At 44.4% G+C, this 24,757-nt stretch overlaps 3 protein-coding genes across 6 annotated transcripts; 1 reads left to right on the top strand and 2 right to left on the bottom strand.

Annotated features, from left to right (window-relative positions):
• Nucleotides 1-6,012: 6,012 nt before the first annotated feature.
• On the top strand, nt 6,013-8,420 carry ppcs (phosphopantothenoylcysteine synthetase). 4 transcript variants are annotated; one of them, XM_049023275.1, is made up of 5 exons: nt 6,013-6,116; nt 6,339-6,405; nt 6,786-7,345; nt 7,437-7,540; nt 7,679-8,419. In XM_049023275.1, the coding sequence occupies exons 3-5, from the start codon at nt 6,814-6,816 to the stop codon at nt 8,369-8,371; spliced, it is 1,329 nt and encodes a 442-aa protein (XP_048879232.1). In that variant the 5' UTR covers nt 6,013-6,116; nt 6,339-6,405; nt 6,786-6,813; the 3' UTR covers nt 8,372-8,419. The 4 variants fall into 4 exon arrangements, with proteins under 4 accessions (XP_048879232.1, XP_048879235.1, XP_048879234.1 ...); XM_049023278.1 differs by having other exon boundaries at nt 6,014-6,116; nt 7,674-8,145; XM_049023277.1 differs by having other exon boundaries at nt 6,059-6,136; nt 7,679-8,420.
• Nucleotides 8,334-14,132, bottom strand: utp3 (UTP3 small subunit processome component). The gene is made up of 16 exons (XM_049023274.1): nt 13,986-14,132; nt 13,395-13,482; nt 13,023-13,079; nt 12,797-12,853; nt 12,288-12,408; nt 11,853-11,921; nt 11,611-11,732; nt 11,326-11,487; nt 11,117-11,188; nt 10,973-11,013; nt 10,565-10,661; nt 9,884-9,997; nt 9,184-9,323; nt 9,026-9,095; nt 8,819-8,926; nt 8,334-8,663 (listed from the first exon to the last, which is right to left on the bottom strand). The coding sequence occupies exons 1-16, from the start codon at nt 14,000-14,002 to the stop codon at nt 8,574-8,576; spliced, it is 1,425 nt and encodes a 474-aa protein (XP_048879231.1). The 5' UTR covers nt 14,003-14,132; the 3' UTR covers nt 8,334-8,573.
• A 1,474-nt stretch (nt 14,133-15,606) lies between these two features.
• fam83e (family with sequence similarity 83 member E) lies at nt 15,607-23,724 on the bottom strand. Its single transcript, XM_049023273.1, has 8 exons — nt 23,441-23,724; nt 22,506-23,264; nt 20,674-20,820; nt 20,338-20,462; nt 19,820-20,248; nt 18,483-18,696; nt 17,521-17,718; nt 15,607-16,729 (listed from the first exon to the last, which is right to left on the bottom strand). The coding sequence occupies exons 2-8, from the start codon at nt 22,983-22,985 to the stop codon at nt 16,541-16,543; spliced, it is 1,782 nt and encodes a 593-aa protein (XP_048879230.1). The 5' UTR covers nt 22,986-23,264; nt 23,441-23,724; the 3' UTR covers nt 15,607-16,540.
• Nucleotides 23,725-24,757: the final 1,033 nt, after the last annotated feature.

Genomic DNA, 24,757 nt, shown 5'->3' with positions numbered 1-24,757 from the left:
CAGACAAAGACCACATCTGCTACTGTATCATCACATGCAAGATGACTACACTCACCCCTCTACCCACCACTGCTCTATCCACTGACCCCCACCAACTCAAAAGCCATCACATTCATTCTCCCATTGGAAAAATAGATATAAAAATACAAGGATGATACAGGTAATGTTATTTTTTACTTATGGGGAGTCATGAGGTTGGATTTCCCCGTTGAAGCACAGGTAACCAGCCACAGCTGAATTTGGGTGTCTACCCCCCCTCCCCACCTCCCTGGACTGCACACATGCTGAACCATGCTGATGGTTTTAGAAAATGAGCTGAGGAAGCAGCCCAGTCTCACCACCCCACTCCGGAAGCACCTCCATGCTGCCTGAAGGTCTGCTTGATGTGTACTGAAGGAACCATAAACCCCATTTTAAATGCTGCAGAAACATGCTATGTCCATAAAGGTCTATGTAGACTTTTTCCCTTCCCTGCTTGTTACATAATGTTTAACATTTTTTTATTTCATTTTCCTTTAATTTATTGTGTAGGATTTTTTAAAGGAAATTGGTTTGTGAGCACTAACCTGTCTCAATAAAGCGAGGTTTTCTGTTGGCCAGCTGATGAATCATTGTCATGGGGGTCTTCCATTGGCCGCGTCTGACCCCACCCCCTCTTTACTCTGCCCCGCCCCCCACCACCACCCCTGACAAGCTATGATCACATCCCCAGGGCTCTGCCACCTGGGACAAAGGAAGCAGAGTGGGGAGTCCATGGGAGGCCGATAGGCCTGCCATCTGCTGCTGCTTCTCCTGCAGGGCTGCAGCCGCATACGCTCTGCCCTAGACCACAACATATTGTTTGGTCGCAAGGACTTTTGAAAATGCGTCAAAAGATTCTCAGTGTCAGACACATGTCTATCATAACTGCTGACAAATTCGGCATTTTCTGCCCGGTTCAATTACATTCTGCCAGACGCATCATAAATTACCACCAAGGTACATCAAATCAACAGTCCATCAGAGTCATAAGCAGACGGATGCCTGATTTGCAGACTGAGTCGCGCAGTCCCATGGTAATCCCCCTGTGGTCTGCAATTCCGCTATTCCACAATTGGACAATGAGATCCCCCCCTGGCAACAGCAGCCGTTCCATCCTCTGGGGCAAACAAAAAAAGGAATGTTGGAGGGATTCTAGCAGCATTACTCACAGCTGTGGGTGGGTCAGGGTTTTGTAGCTGGTCCTCTGTAAGAAATTGCATTTGGTTGACAATAAGCAAACTCCCCCATGTTTCATTAAATACGTAATAACCTCATTTTATCCGTTTCCCTTTATAAAATGTTTTTTTTTATTCTTTATTTCCTTAATAGGACATAAATTATATTTAACAGCACGTTGGACGACCCTGTTATAAACCCTTAAAATAGCAAATAATACCAAAACATCAAGCTGCGGAGCTACTGTACAAAATACCATTTAAAAAATATTTTCTGTCACCTAGGACTCGGGCAACGAGCACGTATCCCCCTCTCAGGGTTGTACGCTGAAGCTTTCCCGTGTGGGACAGATATCGACCGAGATGAGACGTCAACGCTGCGACGTGATCATTCCCAGCCTTTACATCTACACAGCATTGCGGAGTCTTCCTTCTTTAGATCACTGACCACTCTTTAGCCGTCACACTAACTACGTTCTTGTTGCTTTCATCAAAAACTAGAAATCATAATTTTGTCACCCTCTGTGAAATGGCTTCCGTTCCTATAAGTTAAGTGTCCCTGTGGGCTTTTCTATGCAATCCCAGCGTTCAGATTCCTAATTTATGACGGTTCAGCTCCTGCCATCAGATCTTTAGAATGCAGAACCGCTTCTTTTGGTTCCCGCTACGTCCCATTGCTTCAGGTCCCGAGTCCCCGGGTCCGTGGTTAAGTTTGGGGGTTTGTCCCGAATTAGGGCGACCGCCAGACCTTGGACAGTCAATCCAGTAAGCACCCGAGGCCAGCTCTTGGACGGTCACCCGGTAAGCGACCGCGGCCAGCAGCTGCACGGTCATTTCCAGCCCTTCAGCAGCAACCTTGGTGAAGATCCAGACGCTGGAAACGCGCCAGCGATACACCGCAGCAAGCAGAGGCGAGCAAGCGGAGCCCCACTAGCCACGGATACGACCTTCAGTGGCGTTGTTGTGTCCGCTCGAAAACACCAGGGGCATGAGCTCAGAAAGACACAGATTTCAGCTGGAGTCCGGAGACTGCGTCAACACTACCTGCACTGCAGAGATAACGCCACAAAATGTGGCTTTACCAGACTTGAACTATTTACTGTTTATTATAAAAATGAAACCGCTTAGCTTCTATTCTTTTATAGGCCAGACTATCTATTTACATAATAAAATTAAGTTTTCCAAATGCTTTAAAACCACCGATCACACAGAGATGACCCTAATCTAGCTGATAGATATCTCTGTTAGTTTAACGTTTATGTACCGTTCCTCTGATAACGCGTCTAGTGTTGAGAAGCAGCTCACTCAAATTATATGGGTATTGATGCCAAAGGACTGCACTTTAAGTAATTGGTTACACACACATGAAGTTCGACCCCTTTGAATCTCCGGCTCCAAGACCTCCTTCCGTCCCGAGGACTGCAGAGTAGAACAAACCTCTTTAAATAAATTACGCCAAATTCTTTCGTCCAGCTGATTTTTTCCCCCGATTTTTCTCAACAGGACACTTTAAGCATGTACTAACCGCATTAAAACAGTGGAAAGTTTAGTCGTTTGGTTATACAGAGGAAGTTAAAACACTATTAAATCGTTGCAAAGTGGGGAATCTCAAATAATAAACCCATAGCAGCTGGACTCGCATAGTCTATGATAAGTTTAAAAGCTTATCTGCCATAGAATGAAAAACATAAAGATGTCACTGTGTCACAGTGGGCTGGCAGATAGGCCGTGCATTGTCAGACTATAGGCTGATTTTAATATTACGTGGTCTTGCTGTAAAAATGGATTTTCGAGTACCAGTATAGGATTGTAGTCGCTATACATAGTGCTTTTGCTTGGTTGCCAAAAAAGGATTGTATTTCATACAGACAAAATTTTCATGACGTTTTCACTTGTATGTACTATCGTGTCACCCGAGTTTGGATCGGTCCCCAGTCCAGATATGCGATGGAGGGTTTTGGCAAAGTGGGAATTGTACTCGAACTGGGCATAATTTGTCGCGGAAAGAATAATATTGAAATTACATATAAGAAGACTTAAGTATATTTGGCGGGATTCTTTTTTTATATAGAAAATTGTTCCATTTATTGCACACAGGAAGCGAATTATTATAAAGATCCATTAATTAACCTATTTGAAAATGACTACATTCAAAGGAAATCACTCAGTTCACTAAAAGGAAGACGAAGAACACAAGCGATGTATAGTTAGATATATTCATAATTTGTCGGTTTTCTGTGCTATTGATGCTGTTGGTTTGGCATCAACGACAGACAGATTCATGCTGACAGCGCAGTGTTCCCGTTATTCGAGTCCTGCTGGAGTGCGGAAAAGCCCCCGCACTCTAGTGGGGAGGGGGCTCAAGCATATAATTTGCTGGAGAGGAGGTTCGACCCCCATCAGACCGCTCTGGATCAGGGTGACACCCTCGCATTGACTCACAATAAACCAAACCCACTATCTATTCAGCCAGACTGGGCGCTACCCATCCGAGGTTCCTGGTTTCCTTATTTTTCCCGCTGACTGCATAAGAGATGTGCACAATGCACCATTGATTCAAGAAATAATATGGGAGGGCTGCATTCAGTCTGCCACAACACATAGGAGATTTAAGTCTGATAGACGACCACGTAGAAGACTTCGAGGCAAAAGGACTAAAACTTGTCACCCTTCCAGCCTTTCAGTTTTTAACTCCAAGTACTCCCGCCCTAAATTTAGTAAAATAATCCGTGATATTAGTATCTAAGTTTGTAACTATTCTCTTGATTTGAATTCTTTCTAATTAAATTTCATAACCTGAATTTTTCTGGAGCAAAGCCGTCCAAAATTCCTCCCCTTCCGATAAGTAACTTCCCAGCTGCTTGAACTCTGTGAACTTTTTCCCACAACACACAGAAGAAACGCAACACAAAGGTCCGTTTTCTGTCTGGACCTTCTTTGTAATAAAACACTGCCATCTAGTGTCGTATTTAGCAACAATTTTCTAAACGTTGATTTTACAGACGAATAAACTATACACTATTGATTACAGTTACGTCTTGCATTGTGCTGGCCATGTGAAACTATGGAATGTTCTCAATGGAGGTACCAAAACCAGAATCTCGTTCTTATAAAAAATCTCTAGACGTGACAGAAACTGGATGGAATTTGGGAAATTGATTAGTTCCAGACAAGTAAAGCAAGACATGATTGTATTTTGTCATTATAGTTTGTCTGCATATGCAAATATGCAAAAAAATATAGGCCTGATGAGTAAAGTTGGGCTGGAAGAAGACAACTATGGACTCAAGTTTGATAGAAGAAACAGTAACGACCCACAACATGCTGATGACGCCACACTTATCCTGGAAATTGAAAAATATCTCTGGACACTTGAAAGAAAAATAGCCCTAATAAAGAATATGAGGGACTACGACTGAATGCAAAGTCCCCTGCTCTGATCACTATACACGGTGGTAACGCACAAACACTGATCATTATATACTGCGAGTGTTGCACAAACACCGTCGAACTGTCTTTTTTTTAATCTTCTTTAATCCAATCCGAAACAGCTAAAACTTGGAAGAAGACCCACTGAGTCACAATGTCATAACCCTTGGCCCCGTCGTACATGCGGCAGCTTAAAGTTAGTTGATAGTCGGCTTGTAAGATTATGTCATAGTCATTTTTGTGTCGTCCACAACATGCACGATCGTGCAGCCACATTCACCTTCAACACTATTGTCGAGTTCGCTGACAACACAGTCGTGGCAGGTCGGATCTTCAATGATGATGAAATGGCCTACAAGGAGGAGGTGGAGAACCTGGCAAGTTGTAGCAAGGAAAGCGGCCCCCTGCTGTACATCAGCAAACAAAAGAGTAAATTGTTTACTTTTGAAGGAAACAGGTGAGGCATTACAGCCCCCGACAATCAGCAGGGCACCTATGGAGAGGGTGTCCTCATCCAGAAGGTCTGCCAAACGTAGCGCAACCCAACGATATGGCTTAAACGACAGCGCTTCCACTACCGCAGGATGCTTGGGAAGTTCAAACTGGCTCCCAGGATTTTTCATTTAATTATTTATTTTGCAGTGTTTTTTATTTTTATTATTATTTTAATTGTTATTTAGATCATATTTAATAATTTTATTTTTATTTAATCCAGTAACCTCACTTCAGAGTTGTACTGCGTTTGATTATATATGTAACAAATAAAAATGGAAACAAAGAAAGGTTTCCATTTGGCAGCAAACGTTAGTGTTGATAGTTAAAACGTAAAAAGTATAGAGAGCTTTTGCCTCATTGGAATAGCCCTCAACACGAAGACAAAAAGTAATAAAGAATTAAATCTTTCAGTATTATGTCTAAGAACAAAAATCGGAATTGTTCAGAATATACTGTTTTATTTTAATCTTTATGAATACGAAAGCTAGACAATCAAAAAGCTGGAAAAGACTTTTAAGAATTCCATGGAGCAAGGAAAAGAAGTGGATTCTTAATCAAAACAAGCCAAATTTTCACGTGAAGTACAAATGCCCCAGTTGAAGATGTGTTTTTCTGAACATATGACAAGATGGATGAACTCAATTAACCACCACAAAAATGAGGAATGCCGTTTATATGACCGCTTGGCGTCAACCTCGACTTGACAGCACCTAATATTGAAAACGATAACGAAAACATAAGCTCTATGCCCCCGATGAAGACAGCCAAAAAAAATCATTTTTAAAATTCAAGCTTCTAATGTTTTATGTCTTGTTTTCTTCAGCTACATAATGGGTCAGTAAATTGTTACTGAAAATGCTACACCAGATATCAATAACAACGAGACAATAACTGACCCGGAACTACATTTGTACAGGGCCTTTGGTGCTTGGGGAACTTGAAGACCGAAGGACCACAGTTCTAATTGTCATGTGTATCCTATGGTGTACTTTCGAAGTAAGATATTTGTTTATCACGTATGTGCATCCAAAATTTCATTTACATGTGTGGATGATGATATTACCCATGTATATCCATTAGTTAAACGAATTTGTTATAATATATTGGATTTCACCTTCAACAGGATGTATTCATTAAATACAAACATTTTTTCTTCATGAAAAGGTCCGCCCGTGCGGCATCGCCATTTGTACCTTCATATCCTTTTTTCCTCAACAGATTTTCAGTTTCTTCGTTTGAGTTAGACGATCGCTGTCGGGCTTGACAGCTAGCCTAGCTGCACTTGGTAAGTTCAGATGGTCACCTGGACACTTAATCCGTTAACAGTGAAGCATTTTATATTAACGCGCATCATTACCAATCTTCGCAGCGTGAAGCCTGTAAATTGTGTGGACGCAATGTATTGGATTACAATACTACATCTCTTCGACCTCCATACCGGCTCCCCATATCCCAAACCCTTAGACATATCGCTTTCAGTTAAATGAACCGCCAAAACATTTTTACGCTTATTCCGGACCTGTTCTGATACGGAAGTAGACACAATTATAAAATTTTAACTCAAATTTAGATTAAATAATAGAACAAGCACTCATATATACCTAGTGATCTAAAAATTCCCAACTAATGTCTCTGTCTATCCCGGCTTACCCTTCATGTATGCAGGAATCTAACAAGACCAGACCAAAGCGACATGGCAGAGGCAGGATGTTCCACCGTGGAAGGCAGCCTGACACAGGAGTTTGTGGTGCCATCCCATGTACAGATGGTAAAAGGCCTTATGGCAGAGTTTGCTGCGCGTCATGGGTCTGCAGGCCGTCGCGTGGTGCTGGTCACCTCGGGCGGCACGAAGGTGCCCCTGGAGTCCCGCACGGTCCGCTTCCTGGACAACTTCAGCAGTGGGCGGCGTGGGGCATCCTCAGCGGAGTACTTCCTGGATGCGGGGTATGCCGTGGTGTTTCTACACCGCCACCGCTCCCTGTACCCGTACACGCGCCGCTACGCCGGTGTCAACCTCCTGGACGGCTTACGGCTGGAGCCAGCCACAGGGGAATGCTCCCCTGCCCGGGTTGTGGCGGATCAGGAGTCCCTGCCTGGCATCGCGGCTGTGCTGAAGCGCTACCAGGAGGTCAAGGCTGCAGGCTTGCTGTTGCCGGTGGAATTCAACACACTCTCGGAGTACCTTCACCTCCTCAAAGCTGCTGCCCAGGCTCTCAGCAACATGGGTATGGCCGTCAGCATCCCCTAATGGCACGACACATTAGTTTTCCCTTGCAGCAGGTTCCTGAATGTGCTGCCCGTCCATTCCACCTGCAGGGTCCAAGGCCATGTTCTACCTGGCTGCTGCAGTTTCCGATTTCTACATTCCGGCATCCGAGATGCCGGAGCACAAGATCCAATCGTCCGATGGGCCACTTCAGGTGAGGCCCAGCTGCCTGAGCCAAACCTCCTGCCCGATGCAGTTTTTGCTAGTCATGGTACTCGAACAGCCCTGACAGAGCATGTTGCCTGGACCTTTTTCCAACTTTCACTGCCACCTCCTCCTCCTCGCAGCTCAGCATGAAGATGGTGCCCAAGATGCTGTCTCCGCTGGTGAAGGACTGGGCCCCAAAGGCGTTTGTCATCTCCTTCAAGCTGGAGACAGACCCGGGTATCCTGCTGGAGCGGGCGCGTCGGGCACTGGACACCTACCACCACCAGGCCGTGGTGGCCAACGTGCTGGATACGCGGCGCGGCTACGTGGTTGTGGTGACACGGGACCACGCGACAGAGCTGGCCCTCATGGCTGCCGAGGAGCAGGCCGGGCTGGAGATCGAGGAGAAGATCGTCGGCAACCTGGTCTCAGCCCACAGCTACTTTACTGCCCAGCAGGAGTAAGGCGATCATATCGGGCATGGACAAGCCCCTCCCGTCCCAACTCAACCATTAGAAATGGCGGACTCTCCAAAGAACCCACCCATCCTGCTTATCTAGATAAATCCAAACTGGTACTCGGCATTGGTGTAAAATGTGTAAACACTACATGTGATGGCAGAGCCTGTTCTGTGCCTCCTGGAGAGACAGCGTCACGACTGCTGTGGCAGCAGTCACCAGTCTCCCTATCCGGGATGCGCCTGTATGTCGTGTACTGCGAGAGGGTTGAGCAATCATTAAATCACAGATCTGTTGCACGTGTGCTGTGGTGGGTATGTTACAAACCAAATATGAGCATGATTCAGCAAAGATGTTTAATGTTAAAGTGTAAAATATGACAAAAAAAACAGTGAGGGGAAGGGAGTTCTGAATGTCCATGAATTAAAAAAAACTAATAATTTTGCCGCAAAATCAGCAATGCAGCCCCCCTCAGGGTCATGGCCAACGGCCTGACTTTTAAACCACTGATCCGTGTGACTTTTCCAGCTCAGCCACATGACGGCCAGCCCCATACACTCAGTCTGGCACCGCTCTGGAGTCTTACTTAAGCTTGACGCTCTTCTTGACTCCGGCACGGATCCCAGACAGCTCTCCACCGTACTGAACCTCCTCCTTGCGCACCTCACGAACCTGAAACATAGTTTAGTTTATTGGGCAACCATATTTAGCAAAACATACACTTACAGGCTAAGCAAACTGCTGCTGGACAAAACAACTGCCACTCAAAATTAGTTCCCCACACTTCCAATCATCGGTCACTTAAACCATAACCAATTCCAGCCTACCTGGCCCTTCCTTCTGATCTTAGCCTTCCTGAACTTCTCCCTGTATTTGACTCGGGGATTACGATCAATCTTCTTCCTCTTTGGCGTGAGGCCTTTGTTCTTATCCATCTGTCGGAAGAGATGGACGAGAAATCAGTGCAGGGCTCGTATCACCAAGAACTACGATAAACAGTAAAAGCTTGGTGTTTTTAGTGGTCTTTAGTATACCTGGTAAGTGATACCCCTCTTGGCATCTGGGTCCAGGTCTGACTCCTCTTCCTTCTCTTCCTCCTCCTCTCTAAAAAAGAAGACCACCGTCATAGGCTGCCGTCCTGCAGGGCGATCCCATACGCATATCAGACAAGCCCCCCCGCCTTTCTCCTTACGCTTCATCCGGCTGCAGCTTTTTGGCTGTCCTTTTCAGCTTCTGCCTCCGCTCAATCTCCCTGTAGGCACGCAGGGCTGCTTGTTCGTCCAGCTCGGAGTCAGAATCCTCCTCGGCTTCTGACTCACTGTCTCCAGGACCCTGACAAGCACATGCATGCTGTGAATGGTGGCCCTTTAAGGGGCCCCATTATGCTCATGTTCACGTCATTGTATTTTTGGGGTCTACTAGAATAGATTTATATGTGTCAATGTTCGAAAAACATTTTTCATAGTGTACATCCCTATTCCCTGTGTCAATAACACTGTCTGAAATGCTCCGTTAGAGTTTTAAGCACCACCCCTGATGAGCCCAGTGTGCTCTTGATTGGTCAGCTTGCCCTACAAGGTTTCAGCCCCGTCCTACAGTCTACAGACAGATCCTTGCAGATAGGTGGCCGATAAGGATTGTATTGAGGTGGCTTCACCATGTTAAGGAAGTAAGGGCTGGAATTCCAACAAGGCATGTCAAGAAGATTAGCGAAGAGTGTTTTCTGTGGTGAGAGTTACTCCCTTTGACCTGTACTTTTAAGACTGCAGACCGTTTACAAACACATAAAGCTATACAGCACATTAAAGGAAAGGGGAAAAACTAGAAACTTATAACAGGTCCCCCTTAAGGCCAAATGATGTGCCGCATCTGGCAGTCCTCCATGCACTCACCTTCCTCCTGGGGGCATCAGTGGTCCTGACAGCTGTGCCCTGCTGGGTCTCTGACAGCAGGCGGCGCAGCTGGGGGGCGAGTCTGGCATCCACTGGGGACAGTTCATTTATGAGCTGTGCAGGTAGAGGAAACCGTGAGGGACAATCTAACTGAGGTGTGTCTAAAAAGCTCATTAACCAAGCACTCTGTGACATTCCCTGATGAGGATGCATCCCATTTCAGTAACAGCTGCATTTCTGTCACTGCACTTTCCAGTGAGCTGGCCTGGGATAGCTAAGGGTAACCCTTTGACTCACTGAAGAAAACCAAGAAAGATTTTTTTTAAATATTAGATTTCTGCACTCAAGTACAGCTCAATGTGATTTGACAACTTTAAGGTCAGGCAAATTTAGGGAGAGAAAAACTAAGCCATTTGGTCCCCACAATGTTATATATATAATATAATAATATTATTATTATTATTATTATTAATAATAACAACAACACTGAATTGATCCCTGTGGGGAAATGCATGCACATACATACATTACATACATACACAGACATATTTGTATTCAAATCTTTGTGGGGACTCTCCATTCATTTCTATGGGAAAAACCCTAATCCCAACAAGGATGACCTTAACCCCTACCCAGCCCTAACCTTAATGAGAAGTAACCACATGATCAGAGCCGTCTTACGTTTCGGTAGGAGACCAGCCTCTCGATCACGGGGTGGCTGTGGGCTGGGATTCGCTTGGACTTCAGCACCAGGTAGAAGCTGACATTGGTGCAGTAACTGCGCAGATGTAGTCAGAAAGACAGACTGTGAGCTCACATTGGTGCAGTAACTGCGCAGATGTAGTCAGAAAGACAGACTGTGAGCTCACATTGGTGCAGTAACTGCGCAGATGTAGTCAGAAGGACAGACTGTGAGCTCACATTGGTGCAGTAACTGCGCAGATGTAGTCAGAAGGACTGTGAGCTCACATTAGGAATCCCACAGCCATCATGGTGACACACACGACCTGATTGTACCTGTCTGCATCTTACGCTGATTGCCCTTTTCACACCACCCATGTAATGAGGAAGTAAGGAAATCACACTTACTTCAAATACAGTTGCTGTTTGGTCTTGAGATATTCTGCTCCCTTGAGAAAACCAGTCAAAAGGACACAAATGGATTAATTTACACAGCCAGTTCATTACAGACACCGAAATCCATCCCAAGGTGCCTCTGTGACCGGCTCTCACCTTTCCTGCAGGGATATGCCCATCCTTAACCATTTTCAGAAGAGGCTGCAACTCGTCCCGGAGCTCCGTCAGCTAAAACAACATACCATAGTTATCGCCATGGCCGCTTCAGGAATCACATCGAAGAACATTGAAGCTAACTGTCTGTATGATGGTGCTGAGGAACAGCCAGCAGCACACCAGGGAGAAGGTCTGATGCAACATGGTACCTTGGCCTTGAAGTCCTGGATCAGTTCCAGCAGCTCTGGAGATTCCTTCTTCAAGAGCTTAACCTTCTCCTTGTGGGACATTTGCTTCAGGTCCTTCACGATCTTCTGCTTCTCTTTCTCCAGGCTTCTCTCCACCTCTCCCTCTCCCTCCCCTCCAAGCTCCTACAGGAGAAGGCCCAGAAAAGGCACCAGTGACTTAGGTTGCAGCGTTTACTTGTGTGAAAAGATGCCTCCCAGGCTGAAAAGTGACCATGACCATGAAGTCTGTGGTTCCCGAGAAGGTACCTGCAGGAGATGCAGGTCATAGTCGTCCTCGCTCAGACTCCCCACCAAGCGCTTCTGGATGTTCTTTGCCTCTTCCTCTTCCTCCTGGTCTTCAGCATCTACTTCCTCCTTAGATTTCCCCTCTGGAATGTGTATAGATACAGTCAAATCTCCCAGACGATCTCTCATGCTCAATAATCCACATACCAAAATCATGAGTATAATGCAATGGCAGTCACAAAGTGCGAGGAGCAAATACTCACTGACTGCGACATAATCGGAGTCATAATACATCTTCTTCCTGCGCCCCCAAGCCATGTCACTGGGGAGGTCTAAGAGGAAGACAGGGTAGCATCAAACACAACGCATCTCAAAATTAAACCATAACGGCGCTTCCTTCAGCCAGCAGCTGCCAAACAGAAGGTGAACAGATCCCTCATGTCAGTAGGACTCATTGAAAAGGGGCTCAGCGGGCTAAACCCTCAGTGATCAGAAGGTCACCGGTTTGAGCCTGATCTTGGCAGAATGGTCACATGTCAGTGGGCCCTTGAGTAAGGCCCTTAACCCCCAGCTGCCAACTAGAGCAAGATGGGTTAGGTGAAGAGAGAAGCTCCCCAATTAGGTGTCACTGAAGACAATAACCATCGAACAACAGAGTTATAAACATCCATGTCTCTCTTCTGATCCACTCCACTCACCATCCTCTTTCCTTCCTTCAAGGTCACTCTCCATGTCTGTCTCCTCCTCTTCTTCTCCATCTTCGCCCACCTCTTGCTCCTCCTCATCCTCTTCAGAGTCATCCAGGGCCATCACTTCCTCCTAAAGATCAAAGCACAAGTACCTCCATGTTCAATCTCTCTGCAACAAGCATTAAGAAGTCCGATGAAGAGAGTACCTCTCAGTTTAATATCAGGATGATGAATACTTCGATGGACAAATATTTAAAGAGCAAGTAATGTTTCTGTCACATACAGACTGTTGGTAAAACTCCTAAGACGAGTCTGTGGAAATGTGACTGGAGTTTTTTTTTAATCATTCTTTGGAGCAAAACACATAAACTCTAGTCTTCTGGATTACCCTGTTTTACCACTGTGTATTACAACTTTCACTCTCTCACAACATTAGGGGCTGGTTGACGCATCAGAATTGTTTAACCCTAAGTCCACACTGGCAAGAGACAGCCCCACCCATGACGTTTTCTCCACACCTCATCCTCTATGTCCTCCTGGTCACTGTCCGCTTGTATTCCACGTGCAAGGAGATTCTGCAGAGAACCAGAACGTAAGTGCATGCACACATACAAAAAGTCGAGTCTGCAAATTGTGAATTAGAATATCAGTATATCAAACACCAAAGCAGACCTAAATTAAGTCAGACACATGATGTGACACTGATGGAGATAATAAAGGAAACATTTAGCCCTGGATACCAACCGAGATCCTCTTATTGTGGAACTGCTCAATTTCATCTTCTACGTATTCAGAGGATTTCTGTTGGAAAAAAAAATTAGACAATAGACAATGTTTTGTACAAAATCATATGGAAGACACAAAACACTCAACTGATTATTAGAAATAATTACTTTGTACAGATTGAAAATAAAATTACAGTACGATGGAAAAAACATCTAAAACTTCCTCTGGAGCCATTTGGCTTCCAGCCTTTCCTGGGACAGTGAGTTGCTGTCAGCTTACAATTCTGTGTCTCTAACCTCTAACCCACATATAAAAAGAACAAGCAACTTCCCAGCTATATGCAAAGACAGGGTAAGGAACTTTCACCAGAGTCTGTTTGTATAAAGCTACCTTGTCAGGGACTGGCATGTCCCGGTAAGTAGCAGGGTCATCGCTGTCATATTGCTCCGCCTTCTTCGCCTTTGGCCGGCGGACGGCCCTGAGGATAAACAGATGGAAAAGAACCATCGGCAAGTGTGAATACGACTGCAATAAGAAACCCATTCTGGGCAACTGGGCTTTCGTACTAAAAGACAATAAAAATTTTACTTGAGATGACAACTTTCGTCCACTACTTTAATGCAAGGAAAATGTAAATTGTCATTAGGGAAAATAGCAAAAAGTAATCGTCAGCTACGATTTAGTAAACACGTAGGGAACCAACCACTTACATTTATTTGCTAAAATAATACTATATCAATTCCACCAGAGACAATGTAGTAGAACCATAAAACAACCAGAAAATTAAGTAATTTATATATTTTCTCTGTTTTTTTGTTTATTTTGATGCGGATGGGAAAACAGCTGCTGTCCTCATTAATGTACCACTTTTATAAGGTTTGTAAAACGAATATACACACTGAGAACTTAGACTAAGCCAATTGCTCTTGCATAGATGAGCCTCAATCAAGCCGGTACTGCAAACCATAAATTTATACGAACCTTCTCGCTCTGACCATGCTGCCGTCGGCTCCTGAAGTCTTCGTACCCCACGTTTCTGCTTTGGAAAGCTTTCAGATTTTCTATTGGTCTAGCGGGCGATACGCTACGTGTTACGTTTTACACGTTACGTATTACGTAATGCGCAAATATTTCGTCGCCGAACTTTTGTATGTGGAGGGAGTGCTGGGCGTGTAATGCGTTTTGATATCTGAAATGTTGAATGGTTAATATTGTTTTCAGATTCTTGTATTGCACATTGACCGTTTTCTCTAAATGGATTTATACGTTTAAAATATAATGACCGTACGTCCCTTTTCTGGGACTTAAAATCCGTGATTTCAGTTTTGTTCCATGTTAACATTTGCTTTCTACGGTCAGTATACTTTCTGTGTGCATTTTTGTGTTGCTTTTAGGACTGCATTCTGCCAGGCAAAATATAGTCACCGTATACATTCGTTTCCACACATCGTCTTTTGCTTGTGGATTTCCGGTACTACTGCCAAAGGAGGTCGGCTGGGAAACGTATATTCGTTTTAGTACCAATTTCCATTGCATGCAATTACAGTGCTCTCAGAAAGTCTTAGGACGCCTTCTTAATTCTCTAAAAATGTTGCTAATTTATTGGGACTCATTCATAACAAAACATCTTTCGCACATATTTTCTTTTTATTAAGTGTCATATTTTTTTTTGACTGACTCATTCAGTTCTGTTATTGCCATTTTGCTATTAAGTCACTGGCTCCCAGAAAGATACTAAACACAAATGTTTGGCGTTTCATGTTATTGCAAAGGTGTTACCGATTAAAAAACACCGAATTAGATTGCTTATCTATGGAATTTTTAACTCGGAATAGCTCTTTTAGAATTATAGTTTAAGTTTCAATTTCTTACTACTTAAAATGAAGGCTTTATTTAGAATGAATATTTTAAGGTATATTTTTGGTAAACCAATGAATAAATTAATGATTTTTGTTTTAAAACTAACACAATTGCAATATTTTTACTGAATTAAGCAAACATCCTAAGACGTTCTGTGAGCACTGCATATGCATGTTTGTCGAACCACCGGTGGATTTAGGCATGGGCAACATGGGCAGCCACTCAGGGCTCATGTTGCGGGGGGCAGAACGGGGCGCCCGCCAAAAAAAAAAAAAAAAAAACACTATTTTGACATTTGTGAAATCTCTTTTCTATTGCTCATTTGCACATCACGCCAGTTATATCATATTACCGTGTGGGTCAGTTAACCTAGTGAATCCAGTTTGTAACTTAGGCAGGCTAGCACTCGGAAGTATGAGATACGGAGGTGGGCGGGGGTGGGTTAACTGGTCCACTGGAAGCCCGAGGTACCATCAGCGGGGAAATCAAACATGGAAACGTGGCACCTCTAACTTTGTACAGCATGATGGAATCAATAAAATCAGTTCACTGAACCCGCAATAAAAATGGGTGATGTGACGGCAAACATTTTGCGCCAGTACGGCCCCACACACACACGCAGTAGGTGGTGAAGGGTCAGGAGTGACTTCATCAGTTAGATATAGGAGATGGTTAGGAGGCCAGATAATACTATTTGATTTGTTAAAATATTGAAGTTAATAGTAAAACACAGTTTGCGAGATTTAATGATTTAGGGGTCTTTAATTTGTTTTTGTTTTTTGTATTATTAAGATTGAAACAGAATGTAACCTGAACTATTCAAAATAAGCAGCATTATTGTCATTTGAAGGATGCAGAACTTGATGTCTAGTAGAAGGTGACCTTTGGTGCTGATGCTGCCTACATTCCTGGAATAGTAGAATTCCTTGCCAAAATGGTTGAGTTTGATATCTTTGTTCACTGATGATAATATCGTGGCATAACTTCAACAACAATCATAACTCAGAGCACTATGACAAAGCAAAGAGAATAACTGTATCATGTTGCCGTTGACCAAATTCATTAAAGCAGATCATTTTTGCAATGTTTTTCTTTTATCTCATGTGAGATGTTAGTCTTGTTTGCAGTACTCAGAAGTGGTGATGGGTTAGACATTGACTTATGGACCTATGGAAATGAGAATCAAAGTGCCCCCAGCAGAGTCCCTAGGAAGGTCTCAAATCTCAAAGAGAATTGTGCTCAAAGAGAGAATTCTGTTGCGGCAGTATGAAGTGGTTAGTTTGCATATGTTTCCAGGTCTCAAGGGACAGACAACTGGTTTTTGTTAAGCAAGAGTATAAGATCTCCATGTATGGAGTGCAACTTGAGAATGAAGTTGTTTGAACAAAACATTTCCAAAGAAACATACTGGGTTGGTGGTTGCGTGAGTTCAGTTTTTTTTTCCAGGCAGTGTCAGATATTTCCAAGTGCATTTTCTGTTGTAGTGTCATTATAATTTCTTACTTCCCTCATTCCTTACAAATGTTACGTTAGCATTCTATGAATGACACATTAAGCATTCCAGCTCGGTCTATTTTCTTTTAAACAGTTTTATAACTGGGAAGTCTTCTCCTCTTTCAGACTGCCGCCAATTGCAAAAAAACATTATCCGATAAGTTTATTTCCGAAGTCTATGGTCACTTCTCGGTGTCATGCTTCAGGCCGTCCAGGAACTTCCATCGCTCCCGTGGGAGGGTTATGCTGGAGCTGCGGGGCCTGCCTCCATCCAGGAAAGTCCTGGGGGCCCTGCTGACCCCAGGCCTGATCTCCACAGTGCGATGCCTCATTAGGGACTGGGCTGGGGTCACATGTCCCGTGGTGTGAGACTGAGGAACAGATGGTGAAATGGATTAGTGCAGGACCAGGAATATTTGGACAGAGTCACTAGCTCCTTACTCTGATAATTTTTTTATGACACGCAGATGAAAGAAAACAAGCGGCTGGTATTTCAGATATCTCAAGCGGTACGTAGTGGATGAACAGCATGCACATGTACACACGCACGCCTGTAAGTGCAGTACTGTGCAAAAGTATACTGTTTTAGGCAGTCAAAATAAATATTTAAAGCTATTTATCTGCGTAGTAAATGTGTATTTGCTCAGAACAAAAAGACAATTTAACATTAGAGCATATGCAGCGTAACAGCAACATGATAAACATTGGTGGAAATTTCTTATTCTCCAAAAAGTTACTGATATCTAGTTGGATGGCTAGATGAACACCACTTCAGTTCCCCAACCTCTCCTCAGGGGCACCTCAGCCGTTCCATGTCTTTATTAAACTTCACCATCAGCACAATTAATTAATGAATTTAATTAGTAAAAAAAAGTCAGTGAGATATTGATTAGCTATATGAGGTGTGCTTGTGGTCAAGTTAAAAAATTGATGGGTGTATGGATGGTTGCTGGAAATAATGGGGTGATTTTAGCAGAGGTTTTGAAATGGCTAAGCTAACATATTTTGACAGGCATAATAGTATAGTTTTATACCAACATAAACATCATTTAAACATTTTCTTTGGCTGCCTAAAACTTTTGCTTAGTACTGTACACATAAAAATAATCATGGTTCACAGCATCCTGAGACACCTAAGTCACAATAAACCCTTCCTCCTTACATTGGTTTTCGGCTGATTATCTGGAGGGAACTCCTCTTGAAGGTTTTGGTCGAGCTGAAATGTGTTGATCCCAGGGAGTGGTGTTCTAGTGGTGTCCACTTGCTGAGTGAAGCACCTACCCTGCCCCTGCAGAGTCTTCAGGACATCACTGATTCTGCTGTAAGACCTGTTCTCTGCCACGCTGAGTATCAGCGCCTTCTGCAGGGGGAGAGGGAGAGAGAGGGGGGAGAGAGGAACGCAGTCATTGCTCGTTCATAGCCTATGATGTAGCCTATGACGTAACCCATGACATAGCCTATGCCGTAGCCTATGATGTAACATATGACATAGCCTATGATGTAACCTGTGTCGTAGCCTATGGCATAGCCTATGACGTAGCCTATGATGTAACCTGTGTCGTAGCCTATGACAGCCTTTAATGTAGCCTGACGTGCACCTCCCCAGAAATGTAATTACAAGTTGCGGTGATGCAGACACAACAACTGTGATTAGTGTTCTTGGTAACAACAGTCTTCTTACACAAATGCTTTGCTGTTATGTGTTTCCAGCTGGGGGTGTTTAAGTGTGGGACAAGTTTCATTTAGCTAGTTGCTAGCCGGCTGTTTTTGCCAAATTTATAAAGCATATGATTTTTAAACATATACTGTATAATCTTGCAAAGAAATAATCATTAAAATTTCAAAGCTTGCAAAGTTTTGTTTCCTCTGAAAATGTTTTAGGAAAACCTAAACTGACTGCGTTCGGCCAGCTAGCGTTTTGGCGGCGTGATTGCAGAGTGACACCGACACACCAGCGCATAAGTATAACTGCTCGCAACAGCATAAGTCACTTGCATGGGTCACGGGGCAGGATCAACGCAGAAGAATAAATCAGCCTTACATGGTAGAATTATGTGTTTTTAAAGTTGGATAAGAACAAAGGCAGAGGAGATACTTTGACAGGGACAGGGCACACAGGCTTGCCTTGGGGACCCGTTTGCTCACTCCAGAGCTGATGTCAAACTCGAAGTTCAGCCCCTGCTCGAGAAAACTCCCTTTCCTGTGACTCATGGGTAAACCTTCTTCATTGTTTGCTCTTTGATTGGTCGATCGGGAGAGGAACTCTTCTCTGGGAGTGGTCTCCTTTTTCTCACTGGACAGCTGATTGGTCCGCCTGCAGAGGGACTCGTGATGGACCCTTGAACAATATGCAACACTGTCTCAGTGAGAAGGCTGAAGAGAAGTGAAACTTTTATCCAAGCATTTATGGCACGGTACAGCAATAAAGCCCTAAAATACTGCCAACAGAATAGTCAGAATCTGCAATAAAGTTTTTTATCAAGAAGGAGTAGACAGGAGACCTTGTCATGATCAGTCCGTTCACACAATCCAAAGCCACATGATGCCACATGGGTGAATCCTTACACCAACACTTAGATGAAGAGTTTTGGCAGCATTAGGTTGTAAAGCTGTTTAAGGAGTTTCATATGACAGCAGCACATTCTCCACCCAAATGCCAGTAGGGTGCATTCAGGTTGCTGGGTACCAGCAGCAACAAGTGAGAGGATCTTCCCAAACTGGCATCATGGGATTTGTGGCTTGAAGTCAGAGCACATTATTTACGAGGCCTTGCTTACAACATGATTATTATCACCTGTTAGCTGGAGAAGGAGCCTGGGAAAGTTAAAAAAATGTGGTTGGCTGAACATTGCATTCTGGAATGCAGCTTGCACAGATCATTTTCACCCCAGAGAAAAAACATGCACCATCAGAGACATCTCTGTTGACAGTAAAGTATACATATATATGTATGTATACTAAAACTTGTTTAATATGTAAATTACTGGGCAACACTGTTGCCATTCTCATATTGAGGAGTATTTGATGAGCAGTTCACTGGCTGAATGCAGAGATTGTAGCAGTATGCTAATTTAAAGCCTTTTTTTCTTTTTGACTGTCCAACAATAATTGTTATTGGTTATTGGATCATCTAAACTTTCTGGAATGATGTAACTTTCAGAACTTCTCATGCCAGCCATTAAGTTCATAGTAAATGATGTCCAACAAAACTAGGATATCAGCTGAGGTAAATACTGAGCTTTGAACAGAGATGTCCCATCTCCCAGTATGCACAGCTCATAAGGCAGGAGATACTCAGGACAGGACACAGTATGCATACTCATATGCATTCAAAGTCACTGCACTGCATGCCCCGTGTATATCTGGACTGATCATGAGACAATGGGGGAAAGTGCCGATTCATGGATTCAGACTCTAAACCCAATAGGTGGATGAAGTGAAACAGACAAATCTTCACATACTTGCGCTGGTCCATCCATAAGTGTGCCCCGCTTCTCTGAAGCCTCCTCTGGACTGACAAATTTTTGTCACCTAACGGGGGCGGACCAAGTGAGGGATCCCTCCACTGCCAAGGTGGACTGACAGCTTCGTCGATTGAAAACTTGTAATTGGTCAACCCAAGGCTGTCCCAGTCCATAATAAAGTCTGAGGGAGGGGGGCTGGTCATGTCACATATTGGCGAGAGTCCATTCAGTTGGTTGTGAGGTTTGTACTGGGGACATGTCCTGTCAGATGTTCTCTTCTTCTGGGGTGGGGCCACCAACAAGGTGTCTGGGACAGGTAGTGACGCTGCATACAGGATCCGGAACTCCTGGTCAAAAGATATCACCACTGGGCCTGTCAGGAGCACTACTAGCTGCCGGTGTAAATGGGCATCGCTCCACGTGGGACTGAAAGGTCCAAAAAGATAGGAAATGACTTTAGTGCTTGAATGGGACATCTGACACTCCTTTGGGATGACACAGGTGGGTAGGCTTACCTGTAACTCCCTAACATCACTGCCTCTAAGTCGAACATGAAGAAAGTCTCTCTCAGCTCGCCAGTAACCATCTTGCCTTCACGTGAGCAGAACGACCTGCCCTCCAGAATGCGAACTCGTATGTTCTGTATGCGTAGGAAAAAAAATCATGATGCAAGAATGCATTCAGAACTTTTACCAAAGAGCCAAGAGATTGAGATTGGATCAGAGAGTTAAGATTGATGGGAGCATTAGCCAACCATTGAGAGTTAAGACTGATACAGGGTTTTACGTCCCTGTGTCCAGGGGGTGAATTTGTGCCCAAATCCCCAAATCCCCAGCTTAAAGATTTCTCACCGGGTGTCTCAGCTTGTGGGGGGGGTCTGTGTCCTGGGCAGACCTGTGGTTCAAGATGATGTACACTGGGACACCGCGAGATGCGGCAATGCACAAATCACTTATTATGAGGCTGTCGGTCAGTCTGTCCGTTACTATGGCGATGACCTGGTTGGAAAACACAGAATCAGTCACCAAAAAGCCTAGGACCAACGTGAGCTGCATTTGACTGTTAGCATCTAGTGATTTATGTTCTTGTTGTTTTTGGCAATCTGAGTTGTCATTCGAGAACAGATTTCAAAACATTCTGCCCGATTTTTTTTTGGTTTAAATCACCCGACTAGACACTGAACAAAATGTCTTATACATGTGTACTAAAACATTACATGTCCAATATCTACTCATTTGGGATACTTGTATCAATCCACTGCTAATTATACCGCAGAAAACACACTTGCAGCAGCAGCAGATTGAACTGAACTGTGACTTATCCACACCACACACATCAGCCAGCAGCTGTACCCCCTGCAGTTCAGACCAGGTAATCAATCTGAAGATGAACAGGTTTGGACCTGGCCAGTACTTGGTTTGGAGACCAACTGGGAAAGCTGGGATGCTGCTGGAAGGGATGTTGGTGTGGCCAACAGGGTAACCCGTCCTGTGGTCAGTGTGGATCCCAGTGCCCCAGTGCAGTGATGGGGACACTGTGTTGTAAAGGTAGTAATGTCCTTCAGATGAGACATAAACCTGAGGTCCTGATTCTCTCAGGTCATAAAAGATGCCTGGGTATCTGTGTGGAAGAGTAGGGGTGGTACCATGACGTTCTGACTAAACTGCCCCCTGTAGTCCTTTAACCTCTGGCTTCATAATCATCCCCTATATCTAACTGGTGAACTCTCTCCTGCCCCTTCACCACCTTAGCTACTGTGTGATGAGCGTACTGGCGCAGAATGGTTGCCGTTGTGTCATCCAGGAAGGTGCTACACAGTGCTGGAGGTCGAAGTGGCTCTCCACTGGTTCTGTAAATCGCTTTTGGTGTTTGAAAACGAGCCATATAAACATAACGTTCATCAAGCACTATACATGTGCCGTCCACTTCAACTGTTCTGGCTTCTAGCCATCACTCAATTGCCCATGGTGACTGTATGACATTTCTGCTATCACATTCATCTTAGTAGCACAGTTGTGTTCCCTGTAATCCATTATGCCGTGCAATACTGCTGATTGTGATCGGTATCTTGCACTCTCAACTGCTGCTTTTCTCAGATGCAATAATTTATTGCATGTGCAATAATTCATGTGCAATACTTTGTACTTTTATACTGCGTATTGTAATTGTTATATACAATTTATTTTATATATTTTTTTTTTTTTCTTAAATTTTCATTGGCTTGTATCATTTTTATTGAGGCTTCTACAGGTTGATCTAAACGTCATCTAATTGTACTTGCATAGTGATAGTAAAGATATCTTCTAATCTTGTAATTGTGAATTATACAGCACTGTTGTTATCCTCATTCTGAGGATTATTTAATGCATGATTTAAACTGAGCTCTCTGACTGAATGTGTTTTGGCAGACATTAGCAGTATATTAATGTTAATGTTTATGTTTGTTCTTGGTTGATCAGCAACTATCATTTTCGTTTGCTGGGTATGTGTGATGCGAACAGCAACAATAGGTTTGAGAGAAGGTTATGGTGAAGACAGGATGGAATGAGGCTGAAGATGGCAAAATGGCAGAACAGTAAATGCTGAAGATTCTTTTGTAGGGATATGATGTTTAAAAAAGGAATGTCAGACACAGAAGTGGACATTAAATTGTTCACGACGTCAAAAGAGAAAATCGACTGACCTTGCGAGCTCCCTGTATTAACCTCCTGATCACCTCCCGTATGGGGGGGGTCTGTGGCAAGGGGGGGTTGGTGTAGATATGAACGCCGCCCGGTTGGGCCCAGGAATCTCCATCTGGCCAGCCGAGCTCCAGATCGGGCGGTATGGTGTCGGAGAATGTGGGCCAGTAGCACATGGAGAGGTCATCCACTCCTGGGCTGAGCTCATCAGGAGTCGCTCCCTTATCCTCTGAAGGTTCCACACCCTCATTGCTGCTGCTGTAGTCCTGGGTCCAAGCACTGAGTTGCTCCACTTCCTGCCGAGACAGGAAGGGGTCTAGGTGCTCTTTTTCCAGCTGAGTATAAAAGGCTCCGGGCCCCATGCTTAGCAGGCTCTCCAGTGCATACCGCTCCTTCTCGCAGTGGAAGAACTCGGGGCTAGTCTCTGGAACCGGAGCAAAAACTGCATTCTCGTCCAGGCTCTGCTCCTGGGAGTTGGACATGACTCCGGCTCAGCTGACGATCAGGCTGATGCCTTTTGGCGATTCCAGTTCTCACAAGAGTCACGGTGCGGCTGGGCTGGAAACGAGCCAGTCCATAACAGCGGCGTACGTTTGCGGTGGCAGGGCCAGCACCGGCAGATCCCACAGAGATTACCGCCCTAGGTTTCTTTCGCGTGAAATTTAATCCTTGACGGTCACTGTCCCAGAAATCAGTTGAGGCTACAGCTTGAGTTGGAGTTCCATCACCAGCAAAGATTAAGAGAGACAAGCTGCAAACACCTGTAACGAACAACAACGAATCGCTGTATTTTCTACTGGTCATTCTCATACAAGGCGAAACAGAACTCAGGATTCAGAATAAGTACTTATATAACTATATTGAATGACTAGAGAAAAGGTTGAATTTTCATTGTGTAAATTTTGGTTAATAACCAGATACCAGTGAGACGACTTACCTTTATAAAAGGCTCTTCTCACTAATTCCTTTGGATCCTCCTGTTTCCTGTTATGCTTTCTGGTTCTTTCTCTGAGAGTAGCTGAAAGAGCATACTGACTGCCAGTAGGGACGCCTCGGCCGTGCCGGATCAGCCTGCCGGTCACCTCGCCCTCCTTCTGCTGCTCCGAGCTGCCTCACGCATTCATGGTGCTCCGTCTCTGATCCGGCTAGCGGTTGCCTGTCTGCACTGGGCTCCTCCCCTGCCTGCTACAGGTGTTTTCTTGAGCTCGGTGACATGAGCATCCTCTTACCGGTCGTTCCGGATCGGCAGGTCAGCTGGTACAAGCCATGACGGGACACATTTTGGGTGGAGCTGTCTGTTATTAATCTACCACCTCCCACCCTTTGAATAGTTAAATAAATATATAAATGTGGCATAATTGTATGACAGGTTCTTTGGAAATGTGATATGCTCCAAATATGGGATTACAAGAATATTGCAGCTTCCATGTTGCATTTATTCAGTCCCTGTCGCCACATGACATCACACATGAACCCCATGACATGCTTCTGAGGAAAGGAGTGTCATGTCACGTCAAATGCCTTCACTGCACTGTCACCGGACATTGCATTGCCAGTCTTGCAAGACAAAGACAAACAAGATTTGCAATGCTCATTTAATTTATGGACACCAAGGGCTTTATAGGCAGTTTGACTTTGTAAAAAGGGTCCTGTTGCTGACCCTGTCCTGTCCTTCTCATTATGGGTGTAGGGACTGAGGGGGATGGCCCCTCCCAAATATTTAATTTGGTTTCATTCATCACCCCAAATAAACATACCTTTGAATTTAAATGATTAAGTTGTGCCCCCCGCAATGTCAAACTGCCATTGCTTGTCATGCCTCTTATTGTCCATGACGACATGCAATGATTTTCAGGGGGGGTAGTGCAGGAACACTAGTGCAGGGTCCAATAGGTGATGCAGTTGCTGCCCTCTGGGCAAGAAAGCGAGGTTTCGGCATTAGCATAGGCTACCCCCCACTGGAATTTATCCACTGGCGGATTTAGGAATGGGCGACATTGGGCAACTGGGTGGCATCTTGTACTGGGCGCCCGTGGAGAAAAAAAAAAACATAGTGACATTTGCGCTGTATGTTCCATTGCTCAGTGGCACATCACGTCTATGACATAGTTAACCTTGTAGGAGCGGACGCCTTGAGTCCAGTTTGTAACCTAGGCAGGCTAGCACTCAAAACTACGAGATGGGGAGGGGGGCGGAGCTGGGTTGGTCCACTGGAAGTCCGAGGTAGCGGGGAAATCAGTCAAATATATATAGC

This window comes from Brienomyrus brachyistius, chromosome 8, assembly GCF_023856365.1.
Source record: "Brienomyrus brachyistius isolate T26 chromosome 8, BBRACH_0.4, whole genome shotgun sequence".
Classification (NCBI taxonomy): Eukaryota; Metazoa; Chordata; class Actinopteri; order Osteoglossiformes; family Mormyridae; genus Brienomyrus; species Brienomyrus brachyistius.
The sequence above is the reverse complement of the archived record's forward strand: the minus strand, read 5'-3'. Positions and strand labels throughout refer to the sequence as shown.

Excerpts from the sequence above, each read along its gene's own strand:
- ppcs (XM_049023277.1), top strand. The coding sequence starts at position 6,814 with ATGGCAGAGGCAGGATGTTCCACCGTGGAAGGCAGCCTGACACAGGAG. Across the intron at positions 7,346-7,436 it reads CCAGGCTCTCAGCAACATGG|GGTCCAAGGCCATGTTCTAC; the intron begins GTATGGCCGTCA and ends TTCCACCTGCAG. Across the intron at positions 7,541-7,678 it reads CGTCCGATGGGCCACTTCAG|CATGAAGATGGTGCCCAAGA; the intron begins GTGAGGCCCAGC and ends CTCGCAGCTCAG.
- utp3 (XM_049023274.1), bottom strand. Across the intron at positions 11,922-12,287 it reads TGAAGGAAGGAAAGAGGATG|ACCTCCCCAGTGACATGGCT; the intron begins GTGAGTGGAGTG and ends TCTTCCTCTTAG. Across the intron at positions 11,488-11,610 it reads ATGACCTGCATCTCCTGCAG|GAGCTTGGAGGGGAGGGAGA; the intron begins GTACCTTCTCGG and ends CTTCTCCTGTAG.
- fam83e (XM_049023273.1), bottom strand. The coding sequence starts at position 22,985 with ATGTCCAACTCCCAGGAGCAGAGCCTGGACGAGAATGCAGTTTTTGCT. Across the intron at positions 18,697-19,819 it reads TTATGGATGGACCAGCGCAA|GGTCCATCACGAGTCCCTCT; the intron begins GTATGTGAAGAT and ends ATATTGTTCAAG. Across the intron at positions 16,730-17,520 it reads ATAATCAGCCGAAAACCAAT|TCTCACACCACGGGACATGT; the intron begins GTAAGGAGGAAG and ends TCTGTTCCTCAG.